The sequence below is a fragment of the Brienomyrus brachyistius genome, chromosome 5, assembly GCF_023856365.1.
Source record: "Brienomyrus brachyistius isolate T26 chromosome 5, BBRACH_0.4, whole genome shotgun sequence".
In the NCBI taxonomy this organism is placed as follows: Eukaryota; Metazoa; Chordata; class Actinopteri; order Osteoglossiformes; family Mormyridae; genus Brienomyrus; species Brienomyrus brachyistius.
In genome coordinates, this window is record NC_064537.1 from 10,769,440 (window position 1) to 10,789,022 (window position 19,583).

Below are 19,583 nucleotides of genomic sequence, written 5' to 3' on the forward strand. Positions count from 1 at the left end.
GGGGTTCATATCACACTGCTTTGGCATTAATCATTTAGCCCCCCCCCCCCCCCCAAGCCCGAGTTACAGCCACCGCACTCATTCCACACATTCCAAACTACCGCTTTTGCCAACACCACCCCCCCCCCATATTCCTGGGCCTTTTGTGTGTCTGGGGAGCAAGTAAGACACGAAGGCTTCCTCACCCCGCGGTGTCTCCAGCCTCCCCCACACTCACCTGGCAACTACCATAAAGAACCAACAGCCACAGTGAAGGTACAACATCATAGCTTAAGAGGACTAAGAGTCAGACCAACAACTGAATAAAAACGAGATGAAACAAATTAAGCTTGATAATGTATTTTAAAATGTTTTGGAGGGCCAGTAAATACAGCCCCCTCCACCAGCAATCCTCTTGGCCAAATAAAGAATCTAACTGTAGGCTTTTTTTGCTCTATGGGAACTGACTTCAATACACCCAAAAACCAGACTGGAGGGGGCTGGCAGAAAGGCCACAAATGCCATACTATGCCTAGATGGACGGCTTCCCATCTGTGCTGGTGAAGGCGCACAGAGGACCCACGAGGAGCTCATTAGAGCATATAAACACCTGCAGCTTTTTAAAAACATCACAGTACAGCGGCTATGAGTCTAGTAGCACTTAGGCTACTGTCAAACAAACGGGCAGAAGCGAGACCTGCTTGGGTCTGCTACTGCTCACTGCTGCCACAATGCTATTATGACAGGAAACGGCAAACCTTCAATGGGGCTGGGACCCTATCCAGTACCTGGTGTCTGTAAATCATTGGGGCTCTATCGCTACAATAAGAAAAAGCTACGGTAAGCACTGGAAGGCGTGTGTAGCTGAGGAGGACCGGTAGCTGGTCTTGTGTGCAAACACTCATGGATCAAGGCTTCCTTGCGGAACAGACAGACACCCAAACTGATTATGAGCCCATAATGTGGAAAGGATTGTGACATAGGGAACCACAGTTGACTCTCTCTGCACATGACAATACTGCGGAACAACCCAACATTTATTACTGAAGAAAGCAGAGAGCTGCAACATGAAACTACCTCGGCTGTGGAGAGAAAGACAAGGCATGTACACAATGTACACAGATGTACACAAAAGCAAAGAAAACCCCGAATGACCTGAAGGGGAAATCCGACAAACCAATGAGGGTTTGCCTTAAACCACCAAACACACACCACTGGTACCTCCTAAACTGTCACAGATAGAAAACAGTGAGCTATGAAGTCTTGTTTTCACAAAAAGTGTCACGAATATTGCTTGTTTGCGTCACCATGATCACTGGAGATTAAATATCTTTCAGATGAGTAAATGCTTAATGCCCACTTTCTGAAAATCAAAACCAGCTGCCCAACTGCATTGGGAGAAGGAAGGAAGGAAGAAAGACATGGCTGATCAGATCAGGACGGTTGGGCTGGTGTCTGTGGCCATTGGTTCAAGCAGCAGGTCACAATTAGCCTGCTGACACCAAGAGAGCTTCTCATCAACAAAGCCACTTAAGATCAAGTTCCACGATGGAAGCTAGGCTGAGTGCAGCACCTGGAGGGACGGAAAGGTATCTAGCTCACAATGTCACCTTCCCAGCAGAAGGACAGCGCATACTTCCTGAGCTGAAACAGCGGCGCTATCTGCTCCTCACCAACAGGCGGCTCTTACTGACAGTCCACGTCAAGGCATGACTCAACATCCTTTTTCACGGCTCCTCGTCCCCATATCAGGAAACAGAAGCCGGGTCCAAGTGAAGTGGAACCCAGGGGAGGGCTGAGGACAGTCACAGGAAAACGAGCTTCTCATCACGTATGCACGGCCAAGCTTCCTCGCACCCCCCGCACCCACACCAGCCGCTGGCCTCCGACGGGGGCTGCACCTGCAGCTCCACACACCAGACCAGAGTTCTCTTCCCACTCGCCAGCCCGCCTCAGGCAACCAGGTTGCCCAGTGCCAGCGAAGTGTTTTTTACCTGCATCTTTAAGCCATGTGTCTCCCTCAGGGATCGATCTTGAAGCAGTAAGAATGCATTTTCTCCGCTGCAGCAGTCATAGTTGCGCAAACTTCCACCCACCGCCAAAATTTATGACCAACCGCCCAAATCCAGATGATTCTGCAGCATGTAACCTGGGGTGTAACACTCGGGGTCTGCGAGTAACATGAAGTCGTCCAAAAATCCAGCTTGGGACAACAAAGCCACAATGGACTTTGCAGGATAAGAGGAGAGCAGCACCAGTTGGTCTGGAGGAAGCCCAGCCTGTTTCCTCAGGTTGTTTGGTACTCCTCCAATCAATCATCGCTCCATTAGGACACCTAGAATCCTTCCTGGAATGCAGCCACCTAAGTCAGGACCATTCAATAAAAGCCTCCAAGTGTTTGAGGGAGCTACAAAGCTATGCTAAATTGACGTTTCGATCTGGTGACTGGAGCCCATGGAAGGTGATGGCTTCATAATACCAATTTATTTTACGTGCATATGACAAATTACTGCATTTTAGTTTCTATAACACGAAAGCAGTACAAATTAACCACATAACGGTTAAAATGCATGGTGATTTCTTCCCATAACAGTGCAAATACACATATACATATGCATTTACGCTGCTACAAGAAATTGTCATGCGTATCACTTTACGACAAACGCATACTTGCATACCAGTTATGTGTGCCTGTTTAAATGACTCCAAAACAGTGAGATCAGAAATAAACACATTACTCTAGTTTTTTGTCCTATAAAGGAACCTGAAGTAGTGGGGGAAAAAAATACTAATGGGATCAGGCTGGGTTATGAAAGTGTTGGGAAACGAAGTGGTGCAAATAGGGCACCGCCGTAAAATTTGCCATGAAGTGTAATGCTGCATATGTGCAGACGTGTGGTGTACAAATAGGGCACGTCGTATGCATTGGATCAGAAGCACAACGAGATGTCATTAATGCTTGACTGACGTTCCTTCCAATAGCAGAAAACGATGTGGAAATTGATATGATGGTTCAGTCTCATCCAGTTAGAATTGTCTATATTGATCTGTATAAAACTAACGATTATGTAGACAAAAAATAATCACAGTCAGTTCAAATAATCACAATCAGGTGATTATGTAATAACTGAGACAGGCCTACTGCTGCTGTTACACTGAAAAATCATATTAAACTGCTGTTTATCTTATAAAATGACTCGGACTGACAACTGGCATTCAATTTTACATGACCCACCTTCAGATATGCATTTCTACTTATGATTTATCTGCAATATTATGCATGTTCCAGATTTCATTTACAATATTCTGTCCACACCCAATGGGTACATCAGAAAAGGTTTGCGTGTCGTCTGCTGTGTGACTCTTGATGATCATGGGCTCATCAACAGGATTTTAAAGACAGATGCAAGAAAAACAGCCTTAGATTTGCTTCCAAGTTCTGGCATATGAAGCTCATTACTCTTCATTACAGTTTCTACGAGAAACAAGTGCGGCTAATCCAGAGGCACGTTCTTTAAGGTGCACATGCCCACACAACCGAGCTAGTGAACTGCCAAGCAACAAGCTATCCCATTACAATGTACAACAGGGCTCCACAAGAAGCCAGAGGTGGGGCAAAAATTAGGGTCGTTGGTAACCAAAGCGGAGAGCTTATAGCTTATAAAGAAATCTACAGAATCAGTTCATAAAACAAGCTCAATAAAAAGCTTATGTATTCCTATGGTATTGCCTCAGTAAATGTCACAACAAATGGTTTTGTACATATGGTTCGGCTTAAAAGAACATTAGCATATGCTGATCAAGTGTCCCAGAAACCGTAAAATTAGCATCTGATACGTCACTCGATGTAGTTAACAGCCAACAACAGTACTTACACAAGGTATCAGGTGACATAACCAATAACAGATGTTCAGCCGGTCCACAGGCTTCGTGGAGCTAATTTTACCAATAATAGGTCATGTGTGGCATTCCGAGAAGTACAGAGGAGTGGCAAACAAAACCTCTCTTATTAAATAATTAAAAAAAAGCTATGATCGCATGAACAAATTCCAAAAAATGAAAAAATTTACTCAGGGTGAAATTGGACAATTTCATTGCATCAGTTCCTCAAAACACAGCAAGTGTAAGCTGCATAGCAGTCGCACATGCAGACACTGTGTATTGTTCAGAGAAAACAGCAACCTTTCAGCAGACTTAATGAGTCTCATCCTTGCCCACCAAACAGATTTCAACAGGGTGTTTAGACCAAACACACACACACACACAACACACACACACACACACACACACACACTCTATTTGCTTGATAAGGACTGCTGAAAAGCCCTACTATCACATGTGTGGCAAAACTGAAGACAGCTGAAGGATTTTGAAGTTTAAAAAGAGCAATCACGATGATTTAATTAATGGCGACAGGATGGAGCCACGAATAGCTTCCTCACAGCAGAAGTTCAGCCATGCAGCAGAACAGTAAGGTTAAGGTTTAACTGAAACAAGCTGAAGGCGCCCCTGAGACAGGCTGAAACACTGCTGCATAACTGGATACATCCCCGTTACTTAGGAGTAAGACTTAATGCTAGTTAAGCTTCTCTTATGCTGCTGGCGACCTGCTTGCCAGGTGTATCCAATATCGGGTGAGATGAGAGAAACCGGAACATTTGAGGACATTCAGCTCTACTGCTGTTTGTCAACAACTATTTCTGTTCAGCAATTTATTAGTGAAGGTATATATCAGTGGGAACACCAGGAATAAAGCTGTGTTTTGCATTTTCACAGTTTTTTTTTTATATAATACAGACACACCAACAATGACTTGCATTCATGCAGGATCTAGAGTATCATCGAGATCATAGCATCCCACGGATGAGCGTTACACCTCTGTCGGGAAAGTCTGGCTGCTGGCCTAGGGGAGTCGTCGTCTTGGCGATGCCTCTTTGCCCTGTTAAGGAGCTGCCTTTACAGCATCACGTAGCTTGTCCTGTCCAGCACATCGGCGTCCCATTTAACGCCCCGTGCCAGCAGAGGCTGTGAATGGCCAGGAAGCAAAGTATCCACACTACAAAAAGCCTAATAAAATCATCAGCAGATGGAGTAAAGGGAAAGGCCCGGACGGCGTCCCTCTTGGGAGAGAGCACACACTCCCACATGGACACAGCTAAAGGGATTACGCGTCACGTCTTGCCTCGTGACCGGTTCAGCCTTGCCGGGCCTGACGAGGGGTAAGTGCACAGCGGCGGGGGTGGCGACTCAATGAAAAAAAGCAGAGCCTATAGGATGCGCCTATGTGCTGACCTCCTTACAAACTCCATCTCACAGCCCATCCTCCACTATGCAAACTTAGAGACACCGTGCTACTGGTTTGGGATCATCAAGAATGCATCAGCTAAGCCCTGTACACCACCCTCCCCCTTTGTTAATCTACGGAGGGATGCAATTTGAGGCATTGTGGCTTTTTTGGATTCGGAGGAGGGATGGGAGGGGCACAGGATAACTGCTCTGGGGCTCGGCCCGGCCTGGCAGACGAGAGACGGAGATCACGCGTGTCGCTGCTAGCGAGCCGGAAACCTCAGCGGCTGGCGCCGACTGGCACCAGGTCCCAAGCCGGAGACGGGCTGTTTATCTTCTCCCCGGGATGCTGCTGTGTTGCCGATTCCCGGCGGCTCAGCCACCATCTGCCATGACCCAAATGAGAAGAGTCGGCTGTGGGACATTGGCTGGAATAGCGAGGGAGGTGAGAGGGCGGGGAGGCCTCGAAGACCTTGGCGTCAGTGATCGGGAGGGGGAGGCCATTTCCCCAGTTAGTCATTTGCCAATTAGGGGACAAATGAGAATTTAATTTATTGCCGTAGAAAAGGGACCATTTCTATTTGCCCTGCTGAAGCTTTAGACAGATGCCCAAAACCAGCATTTTCCTTTGAGTCTTAGCAGAGGGCATTAAGGACGCGCAGCCAGCTGAGACCGGACACGTGCTGGGGTATTATTCAGGCTTAGTACCTAACAGAGACATTCCAAGAATTGAAATCGCTTGAGTTCAGCACCATCAGATAACAATATTAACGCATGAGCTTTATATCTGAACTCCTAACAATCAGCACCACTTCAGTGCCAATGCAAACTGACAGGATGTGGCCCCAGCTTGACCTCAAATGACACGAGGTCGTCCGCCAAATGCAGCCGCTGGACGTGGACCACACTCTGCTTCAAGCCACAGCCTCTTCATCCTTCTTAAATCATGCTCCTGATCACTGATAACTGTGCTGCCAACACCTGACCCACTGAGCTTATACATATTTTCCTTATGCTCTTAGTAATGATGCACCGATCGATCGGCCAGCGATCGGAATGGGCCGACTTTCAGCCTGATTGGCCGGTCAGTCTCACGCATTTCTGATTACGAACTGATCTTACGCAGGCGCAATAAGTCATATGCACAGTCGCATGCTTTCAGACATGCAAAAATAAGTCCATAATTTGGAAATTCCTCAGCGTGAGCCAAGCGGACACAAAATTCGCTATCGGCAGCAAGTGTAAGGACCAGGTGCTCCGTGGAGGAACCAATACAAAGACATTTAACAACACATCACCCCACTGACCACGCTCAATTTGAAGAAGCTAGCAAAAGTGAAAGATGCTAGAAGAGCACGTTTGAAGCCATCTACGAGCCAGCAGTCTGTGCCGTCTTTCGTTGGTATAAGCAGTGAAAAGAGCAAAGAAATGACGAGGAAAATCACGGAATTCATGGCATTGGATGACCTGTCGTTTTCTGTAGTTGAGGATTCAGAAATCTGATAAATTACCTCAGCCCAAAATATAGTAGCGTTTGGTTATAATATGTTACCAAGCCTTGTTCTTTTACTTTTACTTACTGCACCTATTAATTTAAAAAATATATTAGTGTTTATTTGTTTTAGTTTAATTTGAATTTGTAAAGTTTAATAAGAGCTTGTTATGAAAACAAAGTTTTGAGGTAAAGAAAATGATTTTTTTTTCAGGTTTTCAGGCCAAAAATCGATATCGGCCGATCGCACATACCAAACGGGGGGGGGGGGGGGGGGGGAAATAAATTAAAAAAAATCGGTAATCTTGATCGGACAAGAAAATTGCAATTTATGCATCCCTAGTTCTTAGCATAACGTCATGGTTATTTCTGACTGCTTTGCTGCTTGGTGATTATTACGCTCTGCAGTCTAAATGTTTAGGCCAGGCTTAATTTAGACAGTGTGGTTTCCCCGGCATTTTACAGATAGTTGGATTGGGTGGGGTGGGGGTGCGATTTACTAGGACACCAGAGAAGCTCACTGGTAAAATACCTCACTTTCCAACCTCTATATTGACGTTACGCACAAGACGGGTGCTGGATCTCTACATCAAAGTACCACTGTCGGAATTCCGGGGTGGGATGCACACACATATCCGTGGATTTTCCTGCTTATTGTTTGAGGTGCAATATAGAATGTGCCATTTTTTATAGCTATTTCTTATTTAATGGGCATTCAAGGTTAAAATGTGTACCAACAATTATATAAATGCAATATATTATATTTAATTTATTTAGTAGATGCTTATATCTAAAACAACAGTTTTTTCCCCATTTGAGATAGCAGGATTTGGAGCAATTGTGGGTCAAGGGCCTCACTCAAGGTCAAGTCATCCAACCTTGGGATTCAAACAAACAACCTTTCACAGGCACAGTGTCCAAACCCACTGAGCAATTTGCATAAATTAAAATACATGTTATGGCTGAACCTAGTAAACTGTATCCAAACAGGAGCATAATGAGACTCACAGATAGAGGAACATTGAAATCCCTGAGCATACCAACCTTAGCTGTCTGCTTAGTGAAGATCAAGTCATTAGATAACACAAAACCAAATTAAGACGGATAACAAATGATCAGAACTACTGTTAAACATCTGCCTGAATATCAAACCACTTTCAATTTGCGAGGAGTTAGTTGTAAGCCACACAGCATCATGGTGAGGACAAAAACAGGCTGGCTTCGTAACGGACTCACACCATTTCATCAGTCAGCATGCACCACGCAAAGACACTATTCCCCTCCCTGCCGTCACAGAAGCGACTGATCTTACTGGGAGCTGATCCATTCAACGGCTGGAAGGGTGGGGGAGGGGGACTGATATGCCTTAAAAACCGCCCTCCCTTCTGCCTGGGACCTGGCGGGTCAGAGATCAGGCACAGATGAGTCTGGCTCTAGGGGTTAAAATGCCAACAGGAAACACCACCTAAGGCCCTGAAAGAAACTTCCGCTAAAGATCCATAGAAACTTTGGATGCAGTGAATTAGCAGTTCGCCTCATAAATGATCCCCTAGAATTACATGCATTACATACTAACGCATGGGTGACAAGCACAACCCCCCCCCCAAACAACAGCAACTTCTCCAGAGTAAAATGGTGAAAACAAAGGGAGAGGAATTTTTATTTTATTTCAACAGCTGTACTGTTAGCACCAAGGCCATGGGCACGTGTGTGTGTGTGTGTGTGTGTGTGTGTGTGTGTGTGTGTGTGTGTGTGTGTGTGTGTGTGTGTGTGTGCGCGCGCGCACGTGCGTAAGAACACCGAGCTGTTATAACCAAGAACCTTAAAGCATTCTCTGAGAGCAGTGTGGAAGCAGCAGGAGACTCTCTCATAAAGCTCCTGAATATGCCCCGGAGCCCAGCTCCTGGGGGGCAAGATTTAAATTTCTGAAATGTTTAAGAAGCCATGAAACAGATTTTAGCACAGAATTACAGATCAGGCCCCACATTTACACAGACAGACACACATGCAGCTCAAAAACTGAGAGAACTCGTTTACAACTAGTATCAGCTTTGATATTTTTCTTTTAAAACATAGTCTGCAGTTGAATAAAAGGGAAAATTACTGGTTGCTTGGTGGAGGGATTTATAGTCACGGCAAAAAGGGCTGCAGGCACACACTGTATCCCCGGGGGGAGGCGCGGGCCTCTGGGCAGCCGGCACGCCATTGTCCACTAATGACCATGGAGGCTGCCCACATGCGGACCGGTGCTCGGGGGCCCATCTCTGGGCGAAAATGACCTCATTCCTCGACTACGTGTCGAGATGGGGAGTGGGTTGGTGGCAGTGCTGCCGGAAGGCTGACCTACCCTATATGATCTGAATGTGGAAATGGTTGCCTCACATCTCCACGCCGACCACTTAGTCACATGACACCATCTAGCCAATGAGCAGGAACAGACCAGGGCCATCATTACTCACATTTAGCACACTGTTATAGAGGCCCGCAAAAGGGAGGAAAAGCCCCCAAACAGGGGAGGAACTCCCGCCCTACACTGAATCACTTCAGATCCCCACATTTCACAGCCATCCCCACAGTAAATCTCTCAAGGCAGGAACTGGGGGGCTCCTTTTGGGGTGGGCTGGCGGGGGTACTGTCAGTTTCCGGACAAGACCCCTCCCAGACAAAGCGCTTACATAGCCCCCCCTCCCCCCCCCCTGCTTCCGGCAGCCGTAAAGGCAGCAGGGCACACTGCTGAGGCGGCTGGCAAGGCCTCTCGAGAAGCCGGCATCACGGCCGTCTCAAGTAAATGGATCAGCTCTATGAGGATCCCTGAGAAGAAACAGAGCGAGAGGAGATACAGGAAGGAGCGCCAGGCGCCCATCAGCAATCGGGCTGGCCGACAAACACTCCATCTTTCTTTTAGTTTTACATCACAGCAGATACGCCAGCATGACTGACAGCGTGTCGTATATACTGCCTCTCCGCTAAAACACACCCTCAGCTTCTGCATTTGCTTCAGGATGCCCTTAAAAAGTTCATTTGGAAAAGCAGAGCATGTTGCAGACATTTAAGAGAAATCAGGAGTAGTGAATCTGAACTGCAGTTTTAAAAGTTAATATTAGCCTGACATTTTACTATCTCAAAGCTCGGAAATGACCCACTTATTCACGCACCTCATTTAAAGCTAAGTGTTATTAATCTCGTTAAATAAAGTAAACCCGACATTAGAGGTGCAGAAGATCAAGCGCTAAATGTACCCATAAACAAGTTAGTCACTGAGGCAGCAATTTGTGGTTACGGCTCTTGGTTAACTGGCCAAATCAGACCAGTCACAAGGAAACACAATCTCACAGGGATGGGCAAAAAACCCCAGATTCTCAAAGGAATCTCTTGGGCCCCGACTGGCATTGCAGACTGGATCGGCCTCAGTCTCTGGAGTGGGCAGCTTCAGATTCAGATGGGAAACTAGCTCATCGGCACCAACAGCAACACAATGCAAACGAATGTCGTCTTCCCCTAAACGAGTTGAACTGGGAAGGCTTGCCCTTAGGGTTCCTTAACTAGCTTCTAGAACAAAGGCTGATCTCCTCCCCAATAAATATAGAATGAGAGTCCTAAGCGACTACATCCTAAGGGTCTTCGAGAGCTGAGCTTCAGGTTGAGAGCTCACTCAACACAATTCTTCCTGGGGGTCAGAACACAGACCCCAGATCTCTTGGGGGAGGGGGGGGGTACAGCACACACAAAGCACCCTTTGCCCATTCTGTCACCTTCCACAGACAACTCCCCTTTCACAACACGGCTGATGGATTAATCTCTCTCAAAAGCAAGAATACTTGCTATTCCTTGGCAGCAGTGGTAGCATCGATCAGGCCTGCCTCTCCTCCCATGACGTCAGAAGGACCGCGTTTCTCAGAGCCAGTTAACAAAGGATCTCTGCTTCCGTGCCGCTCCCCCCCACCCACAACAGGAGCAGACGCCTTAATAAGGCACTGAAGGTGAAATTGGACATGACAGACTAGAGGGAGGTTTGGGTTCGCAAATCATGCACAGCCTGGCCTTCTGTCAGCATCTCGCATTCATCTGGGGAGCATCTTAAGGAGCTCGGCTTTGCATGGCGCCACCCTCATCCTGCTACCTGTGAGTAATGATGAAGACAGTTTGTTTTTCCCACGCCACACGTGTGCCGCATGCCAGGGTTCAGCTTAGCAGGCAGCGCGCTCCTCCTCTTACCAACAGAAGCTCATTATCAAAGCCCCCCCTGTTTCTGCAAGGCCCACGGTGCCAACAGCTCACTTTATCATTGCACATATTGAAAACACAAGATCCCACAGGATCTCCTTAAGGTGCCATCTCATAAACAGCAAATTCCACCTTTGTTTTTGGCCTGCACTGTATCGGAGGCAATCGTATCCCTTCATTCATTTAGTGCCACATCTTTAATATAACGAGCTACACACAGATACCCCACACTGGTGGCTGAATTACTCCACCTCAGCTATTGAGCATTTAGGCATCACAGCAGAACTATACAGCAGTAAAAGGTCCTAAAAGCTCTGCTCCACAGAAACACCATAAAAATTAAATTCTCATATGCTACAAAGCAGCATGAAAGAGGGGCCAGGGTCACCTCCCCTCAGCCTCAGCTTATAGTTCATGATGGTGCGCGTTCAGTGTGTGTGAAGACCCCAGGGCCTGCACATAGGAGGGCCACCGTACTCCCCGGGCAGGACGTACACAGGACTGCACTAAACCGCTTCAGTCAAGCGACCGGCAAGATAACATGTGCTGCTGATAGGCGGGAGTCAGACGCCAATGTATACCCTCGTGTCCATGCATCTGTCAAAATTATGGGAACGATTCTATTTACAAAACATGGCTTTATTTTGGTCTCTCATCACCAGTACTCAAGGTGACATACTGACAACAGAACTTTACTGAAAAGCATTCAAACAGTGTCTATGAATTCATGAACTTTATAACTGTAAACCACAGACATCCAATTCCCAACATTGAGAGCCATAAAGCTGTAGTTAGTTTAGCTACACATAGAAGCACATTCACTTAAGGTTTTATATGGATTTTCTGAATGTGATGTGCTGCTGAAACTAACTACAATACCAGCTACCATCTAAAATAGCAGTTCTAGTTTCCAACAAGGGAAAAAAAAGGTTCTCCCCGTATCAGAATTCAACTCTTAGCTCGCTTAGGAAAGGCAGACATCACATTTATACCAGAGAATAATTTTAAACCTGCAACACTGGTGCCAGTGAACCCAGCCCGATTTTGAGATGCTACAGAACAATAACAGCAGAAAGAGAGATTTATAGCATTAACAGGCAATAAATCAAGCGGCTCCACCAAGCCTGGCTTCATATCACAGGTATCATTTGCGTAACACAACATTGGGGCAGCTCTAAATCACGTTATCTCGACAGCCTAATATTTTAACAAGCACGGGATATTCCTGCTGCTGCTTCAATACAACATCTTACCCATAATGCAACTATTCACACGAGCAAAAGGGACGACAATGGGCCATTAGTGTTAGCCTGACATCAGGGGGGCAAGTGACTACGATGATCTTTTGGATGTTTAGAACTAGGAACTGCAAGTAAAGGGGGATAATTTAATGCTTTAAGATATCTTTTTAGCACCCCCCCTTTAGTCCTACCAGTGTCTCCCATGAATATTCCAGCCTAATATGAATATTCCAACCTGATTTAATGACCACTAACAAAGCTGACAATACTGAATTAAGCCTGACCCGCCACATGCAGGGTCCACATGAACCCCACTGACACAACAACTGCGCTCCCGAGGTTGACAGTGCAGAGAAAGAAAGGAATAGACTTTCAGGCAAAACACACGAGAGAGAGGAAAACCAGACGCAACCCTACCTTGGAGCATGCATCTGTAGGCAGACTCCGAGATGGCGTAGATGTGGGGGGGCATCTCATGGCGCTTTTTGCCCCTGTACATCTCGATAATGTTCTCGGAGTAGATGGGCAGGTTTTTGTAAGGGTTTATGACCACGCAGAAGAGCCCAGAGTAGGTCTGAAAGAGGAAGACAATGACAAGCAGCCCCAGTTACCAATTATTCCAAACAAATAAAATAGTTGCTCTTTCATGATTAATTATTTTAAAAAATCTCCCCCAATCATAGTATTACCTATACATAAAGGCAGAGAAACACACACAGAGGTTACATATGATCAGACTGTCATCCTTATGACGAGGTTATGCAAATACTGTAACAGATGGTGTGCAGAGCATTATACACTGATTATTAAAAGTTCCCTTTCCCTGGAGACCATTGTACCCCCTGCAAGGAACAAAACTATTGAGCAACTCTTAGGACGGTGTCTTTCCAGAAGGGGAAATACCCATTTGTAAAATTAAAATTTAAGAGACTTAACTATTTAATGGATCTAAACAAACTGATTTAGTTGAGGTTTTACCAATTGAACCATGGAGTTCAGGCATATGCCAATAAAGCACCCTGCTTCATTCCCGCGTAAAGAACAGGCCGAAAGCATCTGTTGGCAGTAACCAGGAGCCTCATAAACCGCCAACCTCACAGGGAGGGTGAAGATAGCACAGCAGACAGAGCTGGGGGGGGGGGGGGGGGGGGGGGGCAGGCTGCGAGCTGGAGAGACAGGAGACGGGGCCAGGTGGGAGTTATCAAAGCCCGCCTAACGAAGGCTTCGACCTTGGAGTCTCCCATTTTACAGGAGAACTTTGCAGAGCGCTCGTTATCGCGGCCAGGCAGGGCCGGCAGGGGAGTGCCAACACCCCCTCTCCAGCACACACACTGGAACAGCTGCAGTTCACCGGGGGCCACAAGAGCGGCCCGCTCAAGCGCCGCCATCATGTTTCATCTCCCGCAGAATAGCAGCATGTGGATGACATTTTTCCTTATTCCTGATCACTGTAGCATTGCTTCTGCTGAACCAAACCAGAAAAACAGTCCACAGCACAAGAAAGACACCCCCCCCAGGCTCACGACCTTAGACAGCACCACCCATTGTCACATCTGATCAGAAATGCAATTCAAGACAAGGTGGGAAGTGGCAGGACAAAAATGATAAACCCCATTTGCGAGACACACGTGGGCAGCCTGATTCAAATCAACTTTGTACATGCATGTTGGTCAGTGATAGGTTAATATGGTACTGTGAAACCATTCTATTGGTTGAAACACAGCAATAGGGAGGAGCAGAGTAAAAGGTCCAATCATTGCCCCCCGAGCGAGCTATGCTGGAGACCACTAGTTCTGGTTCCAAGCTCAGGCTGATGGGAGGGTGGGGTCAAAGGGGCAACCTAACCCAGTAACTTATGTGAAGCAATAACAGTTGAATGGATGAGTTTTTTGCATGGGGGGGGACTGTAAAGACTCCACAAAGACAGCCAAGACACTGGTCTTCAATCACAGCCTGAAGGAACTAGCTACAATTCTGGCTTGTGTTCCAGGACTTGCAAAGTGAGAACTACCCCCTGCTGTAGAAGTGAGCACAGGAGAATGGAATTTAAGATGGAGCCACAGCACAGACAGCAGCTTTTCACTCTCAGCGGTGACTTACTCTGTTACTTTTTAAATTTTTCCCCCAGCTAAGTGATATATATTTTTCACCATGTGGGCTCAGACAGTCCCTGGAGCGCCTGAGGGTTAAGGGCCTCGCTCAGGGGCCCTGTAGTGACATTAGGGAGCCGACAGGGATTTGAACTGGTGACCTTCTGATCATAGGCACAGCCTCCTAACCCAATGCGCCATACACCACCCCAGGGGCAAATAAAATAAAATGCGGCCACAGTAACAAGCTAAGCTCCCTCTTCCCAAAAGACCCCGAATGTGATGAAATGGGACAGATCAGCAGACGGTTGGCTCGCCACACACACCCCCAACGGCATGGAATGCACTCTGAGCTGGCCGGCAGCCAATGGCGACTCCCATCTGCAAAGGCCGCCACAGGGGGCCTGTTGTCCCGTACCCTGTCTGGACGACCCGGGGGGGCGATCCCCAGTGTCAGCTCTGCGGGCGCGACATGGATGTCGCGGGTCACGGCGGCTTTCCAGCGAGTCTCCGCCTCCCCTGCTGCTGCTGACCCCAGCGAATTCGGACCGTTAGATTACAGGCTCAAAAGGCCCCAGGAGAAGCTGCCAGGCAGGAGAGCGCCACTCCAGTGAGGCCGTCTGTGGAACACGGGCCACTGCTAATGATGAGGCTCCGTGGCATCCTAGCTCAACATCAACACCAGTAAGTCCCACCCACCACTGTGCGGAGCAGCCATCCAGCTCCCTTCCTCTTCCGGAAAAACTACATCGACGGCCTGGAAAAAGCCACGGCCCTTGCAATTCAAACTCCATTCAGCAGCTAATTACAAATTGACCCCACCCTAGTATAAATACGACCTGCCGCAGTGTGGCCTGGATATAGAGAGCGGGCTGCCAATGTCGTGGGAGTGGCTCCAGCATCAAGCTGTTCTGACTGCGGCCTACAGTGGGCCCCCATCCCACAAGTCTTTAAAACAATGAACCTTACACCTCTCCGCCATGCTTCACCTTGTGAGGGAATCCCTCTGACATCCTCCGATGACGGGATTCCGCATTCAGCCGAAGCCCGATGACGGCAGGTCGGAAAGACAACACCATGTGTCCGGGACGGGTGCAGCCACGCTCCGGCGAAACAAGACCCGCGGGTCGGCGTGGGATATGCGCGCCTGCTCCCAGAGAGCAGGGGCAGTTAGGAATGCAGCAGCTGAAACACACGCCCTCCCGCCTGTCCCGTGTCGTCACTGGGATTTGGGATCCTGCTCAGAGCACTACACTGGAAAAACGCAGTTCCCTTCCATTCAGAAAGCAGCCCCCATTCACATCACTCTTAAAGGTCAGCTGCACCAATCAGCGCAGGCCCTTGACCCTGATCTCCCAGTAACACCCTCACTTTTCACTCATTAGTACCAGTCTTGCTTTCTCTGCGCAGACAAAATATTCTGAAGCAGAACCCAGGAATTTTTGAAGCTCTGAGGAAAGAGTGAAGAAAATAAGGAAGAGTCACCTAATCAGCACAAACACAGAATCTGCAACCTTCTATTAATAATGCAGTGGAATTTATATTAATGCTCTGATTTCCCCTCATAGAATTTTAAATGTTTAAGCTAGCTTCATCTCATCTGGCTCCACCAATCATCAGCGATTTCCAGGAACATACTGCAAGGTCATGGCTATAGAGTTATGCAGCCAGTTGCTTGAGCTGCACAGCGGATGTCAGCCATGAAGGCCAGTTTGCTATCGGGGCTTCACAACCAGGTGAGGGAGGATTGTAGCATGGAATCCTAACAGAGGGCAGAAGGCAGGTCAAGTGGGTCAACAGGTCAAGGGGGAGGCAGCACAAAACAGGAAATGGTAGCTAGCTGGGAGGGGCAATACAATCTGAGCAAGTACTACTCAGCCTCAGTTTAAGTATGTCTAGCTACATTCATTTTTGCCCAAAATCACAAACTCAGACCACACCTGAATTATTCTGAAGTGTCGTTTGTGCTCTTTTATGAATAACAATATTCTGCAATTAAACCGCAGTCCATTCTGTCGTAAATTACCTTATCAACCACTATCATCTGTTAACAACAAAAATACAGTTTAGAAAGAGTGGCCAGTTCGATCCCTCTGCCAAGTTCACATTAACAGTCATTCCAGTTTGTATTTAGAGGAGTCTGCGCTGGAGCCACGGCGGAACCATGACAACGCCGTACTTGGAGAAAAGCAAAGAGCAAAATCATACAGAGCAGAGCAATAAAGCCTAGCAGAGCGGAAAAATCCAATGGTTTCCAACGGTCACCCCATCATATCATGAGAACACGCCAAAGAGATGAAGACTCTCAGGGAGCACGTCTAAATATAAGCACATAAAAGTTCTCATAATAATACAAGTGGTGCGGTATATTAGGCATGTCTAGAAGAATATTACGGGAGATAAAACTCTCCAAAGACACAAAAAGCCCAGAGTTTGCCTAATCCTAACTGCCCAAAAAGAGCTTTAACTTCCCGTGAAAGTAGCCCAGTCATGTGACTTTGATAAATACACCAGCCATCGATTTTTTTTTATGAAATCAGGAAACCATTAATGAGTGACTGTCTGATTTACCACAAAAACCCAAAGTAGCTATGCCAGTATGTGACAAATATTCCTCAACAAAACAAACCGACATCATTATCCATTCATCTAATTCAGTCTGTGATACCATCAGCCTTTCAGCATCTAAACATAACTACAGGAACCCTTCCACCACCCTATAAAAGGTATGAATGCCAAGGGAAATATCCGCTTTGATGTTGCCTCTCCCTAGGTTAGGGTGGGGGCAGGTACTGGCCTGATACAGATCGAAAGCTAATCACATCTCGCCCACTTCCACCCAAGCCCACATCAGCCTGACTTGCTGTCTTCAAAGGGAAAGAAATGGTTTCCACAACCGTCATAAGCACAGACAAAAATTTCGATGGGTTTTAACTCTCATCAAGCATAAATAGGTGTTTAAATAGAACACAAGGGGAAGGGGACATACTGGGGTGACCAAGTCACTCTGCCTAAAATGGCATCAAGCCCGAAGCCTAAAAGCATGACCCAGTCAGGGACAGCATCGTCACAATGTGGCAGCCTGCCCATGACTCAGCGCGGTCCTCAACAGCCAGGTCCCACAGAGGGGTGACGCCAAGCATCAACACTAAAGTCCAGGGGCGGGTGTCCGACATTACAAGCCACAGCATCACACCTTGCTGCTCCAACAGACCCCCCCCCCCCCACCCCCAAACCCCCTCACTCATTTCATCTTAATCTTTGACATAGGATGACTTTACCAAGGACTGCTTTGCAGCAGAGTAAAATAGTTTAACAATTAAGAAATGTGCAGAGCATGGGAAATCTCACAGTTCCAACCAAAAGTATTTTTCTAGGGGGTGAGAAAGTAAAATCTGGAAAACCATTTACAGTCACATTAAAAGAGTCAGGATTACATCAGGGCTTCTCTTTTTAAATGTCTAACAGCTTCACCAACTAAAACAGTAAATGCCTCAAATGATTCAAGGCTCAAGCTTGACAGTTCCATATCCTGCCAAACGGGGGGGGGGGGGAGAGAAACCACAGAAATAGCTCAAGTTGCAGCAATCTCCTAGCACACCAAGAACAGTCTCAGCTGACGACCAACCCAAATACTATTCTGGTAATACACGTCACAAACTAGGTCAAGGTCACAGCAGAGACGCATTCAATGTGACATTTTTTGGTTGAAGAATTAATTCCCTGACCACAGTCTGACCACACCGAGGGCATCCTACTAATAAACGTAGCGTAGCACAACGAAGCCCCCCACCTAAAAAAAACGACCTCAAGTTAATTAGCAGGTCATGAGAATGTTGAAGTACGGCAATTCCAATGCAAAACGGGAGAAGAGAAAAGATCCTCTGGAGGATTGTGCAGAAACACTATCGAAAGGACGGTGAGGACTGTTCACTGGCATTCCTGCCACGACCCTCCGCGTTTCAACGGGCTGCGCTACCCGGGAGCCAAGCGCGGCTCCAATAGCAAGGTCACTGGCTGAAACTCAGCCCATTATGGTTAAAGTCCAGATGAATGTCGACAAACAAAACAGACAAAACAGCAGGGTGTGTGTGAGAGAGGTACAACTACTCAACTCTAAATCCACACTCTTGAAGCATCTCTTGCTCAGCCATAAACAAAGAAAGGGAGAAATAGCTTCACAATAATTCAAGGCACATGGACACTAAGGATTGTGTATAAGCCTTTGGTAAATGCTGTCACACTTTGGAAAATGCGGTCAGATCCTGACAAACACGCAAGGATGGAGAACTCACGTAGATCAGTCCGGAATAGTAGCGGTCCTTCAGGTTGTGCAGCACGGACGCCTCGTTCAGGCAGGTCAGCTCCGCCATGTCCTCCACCTTGCTGAACTTGGGAGGGTTCATCTTCTGGATGTCGTCCTTGTTGACCAAAGCCTTCTTGCCGTTCTCTGCTAGCTCCACCAGCACTTCATCCCCCCGCTCTTCCTGCAAGCTGGCCGCCTCAAAGCCATGCCTCTCTGACGGAACCCATACCAGCTTCTTGGCTGTCCAGTCGGCCTGCGTGGCCGGGTTATAGACCACAGCGCGGTCCACAAACAGGTACCGCTCCGGGTCCTCCTGTCCACTCCGCTGAGCCATCTCTGAACCCCAGAATAAAGCAAGACACCTGGAGTTTGTGGGAGGAAAAACGGAAAGTGTTAATTCCCTGATATTTGACGAACAATTCACATATCAAAATGTTCTTAAAATGGCTATGGGGTACAGCAATCTTCAAAATGTACAGGAACTGGGAAGCATTTTCCCCCCTTGGCAACAGAATCACTTCCTGGGCTACAATAAGGGTCAAGGAGACAAAATGGTGCTTTCGATGGCCCAATTAGATACACCTTGCTTCTTCAATTTTATCAATTGGACGAAGAATCTAGAGTTGATGTACTGGAAGAATGTACGGCGTCACTCAACTGACATACTGCAGTCATTTCCCAGACAATGTCACTCCCTTTAACACATATCCCTTAAAAAATAAGGCTTTAGGAGGAAATAACGCGTTCCACACATTAGGAGAGAAAAAGGTGTCCACCACACTGTTTCAGTGGATGTTTACCGTGGCAATCGCCCAGCTCTGAAGGATGGGGGAGGGGGGGTAGAGAGACTGCAGATTCCAACAGCATTAGGACATTTGATTGCTTCACTACAGCACATAAAATTGTCTAATGGGTTAATTATTTGCTCAGTGGGCAGTTTAATTCAGTGCAAACTTCAGCAGATA

The 19,583-nt window shown here is 47.1% G+C and overlaps 1 protein-coding gene across 2 annotated transcripts in view; it reads right to left on the reverse strand.

The window, feature by feature from the left end:
- The window catches only part of myh10 (myosin, heavy chain 10, non-muscle), a 58,826-nt gene that overhangs the window by 36,925 nt on the left and 2,318 nt on the right, over nt 1-19,583 (reverse strand). For both annotated transcript variants that reach the window (XM_049013212.1, XM_049013211.1), the window contains exons 2-3: nt 18,608-18,980; nt 12,640-12,796 (exon numbers count right to left, since the gene is read on the reverse strand). In XM_049013212.1, coding sequence (XP_048869169.1) covers nt 12,640-12,796; nt 18,608-18,952 — 502 coding nt within the window. In that variant the 5' untranslated portion in view covers nt 18,953-18,980. The remainder of the gene's footprint in view (nt 1-12,639; nt 12,797-18,607; nt 18,981-19,583) is intronic.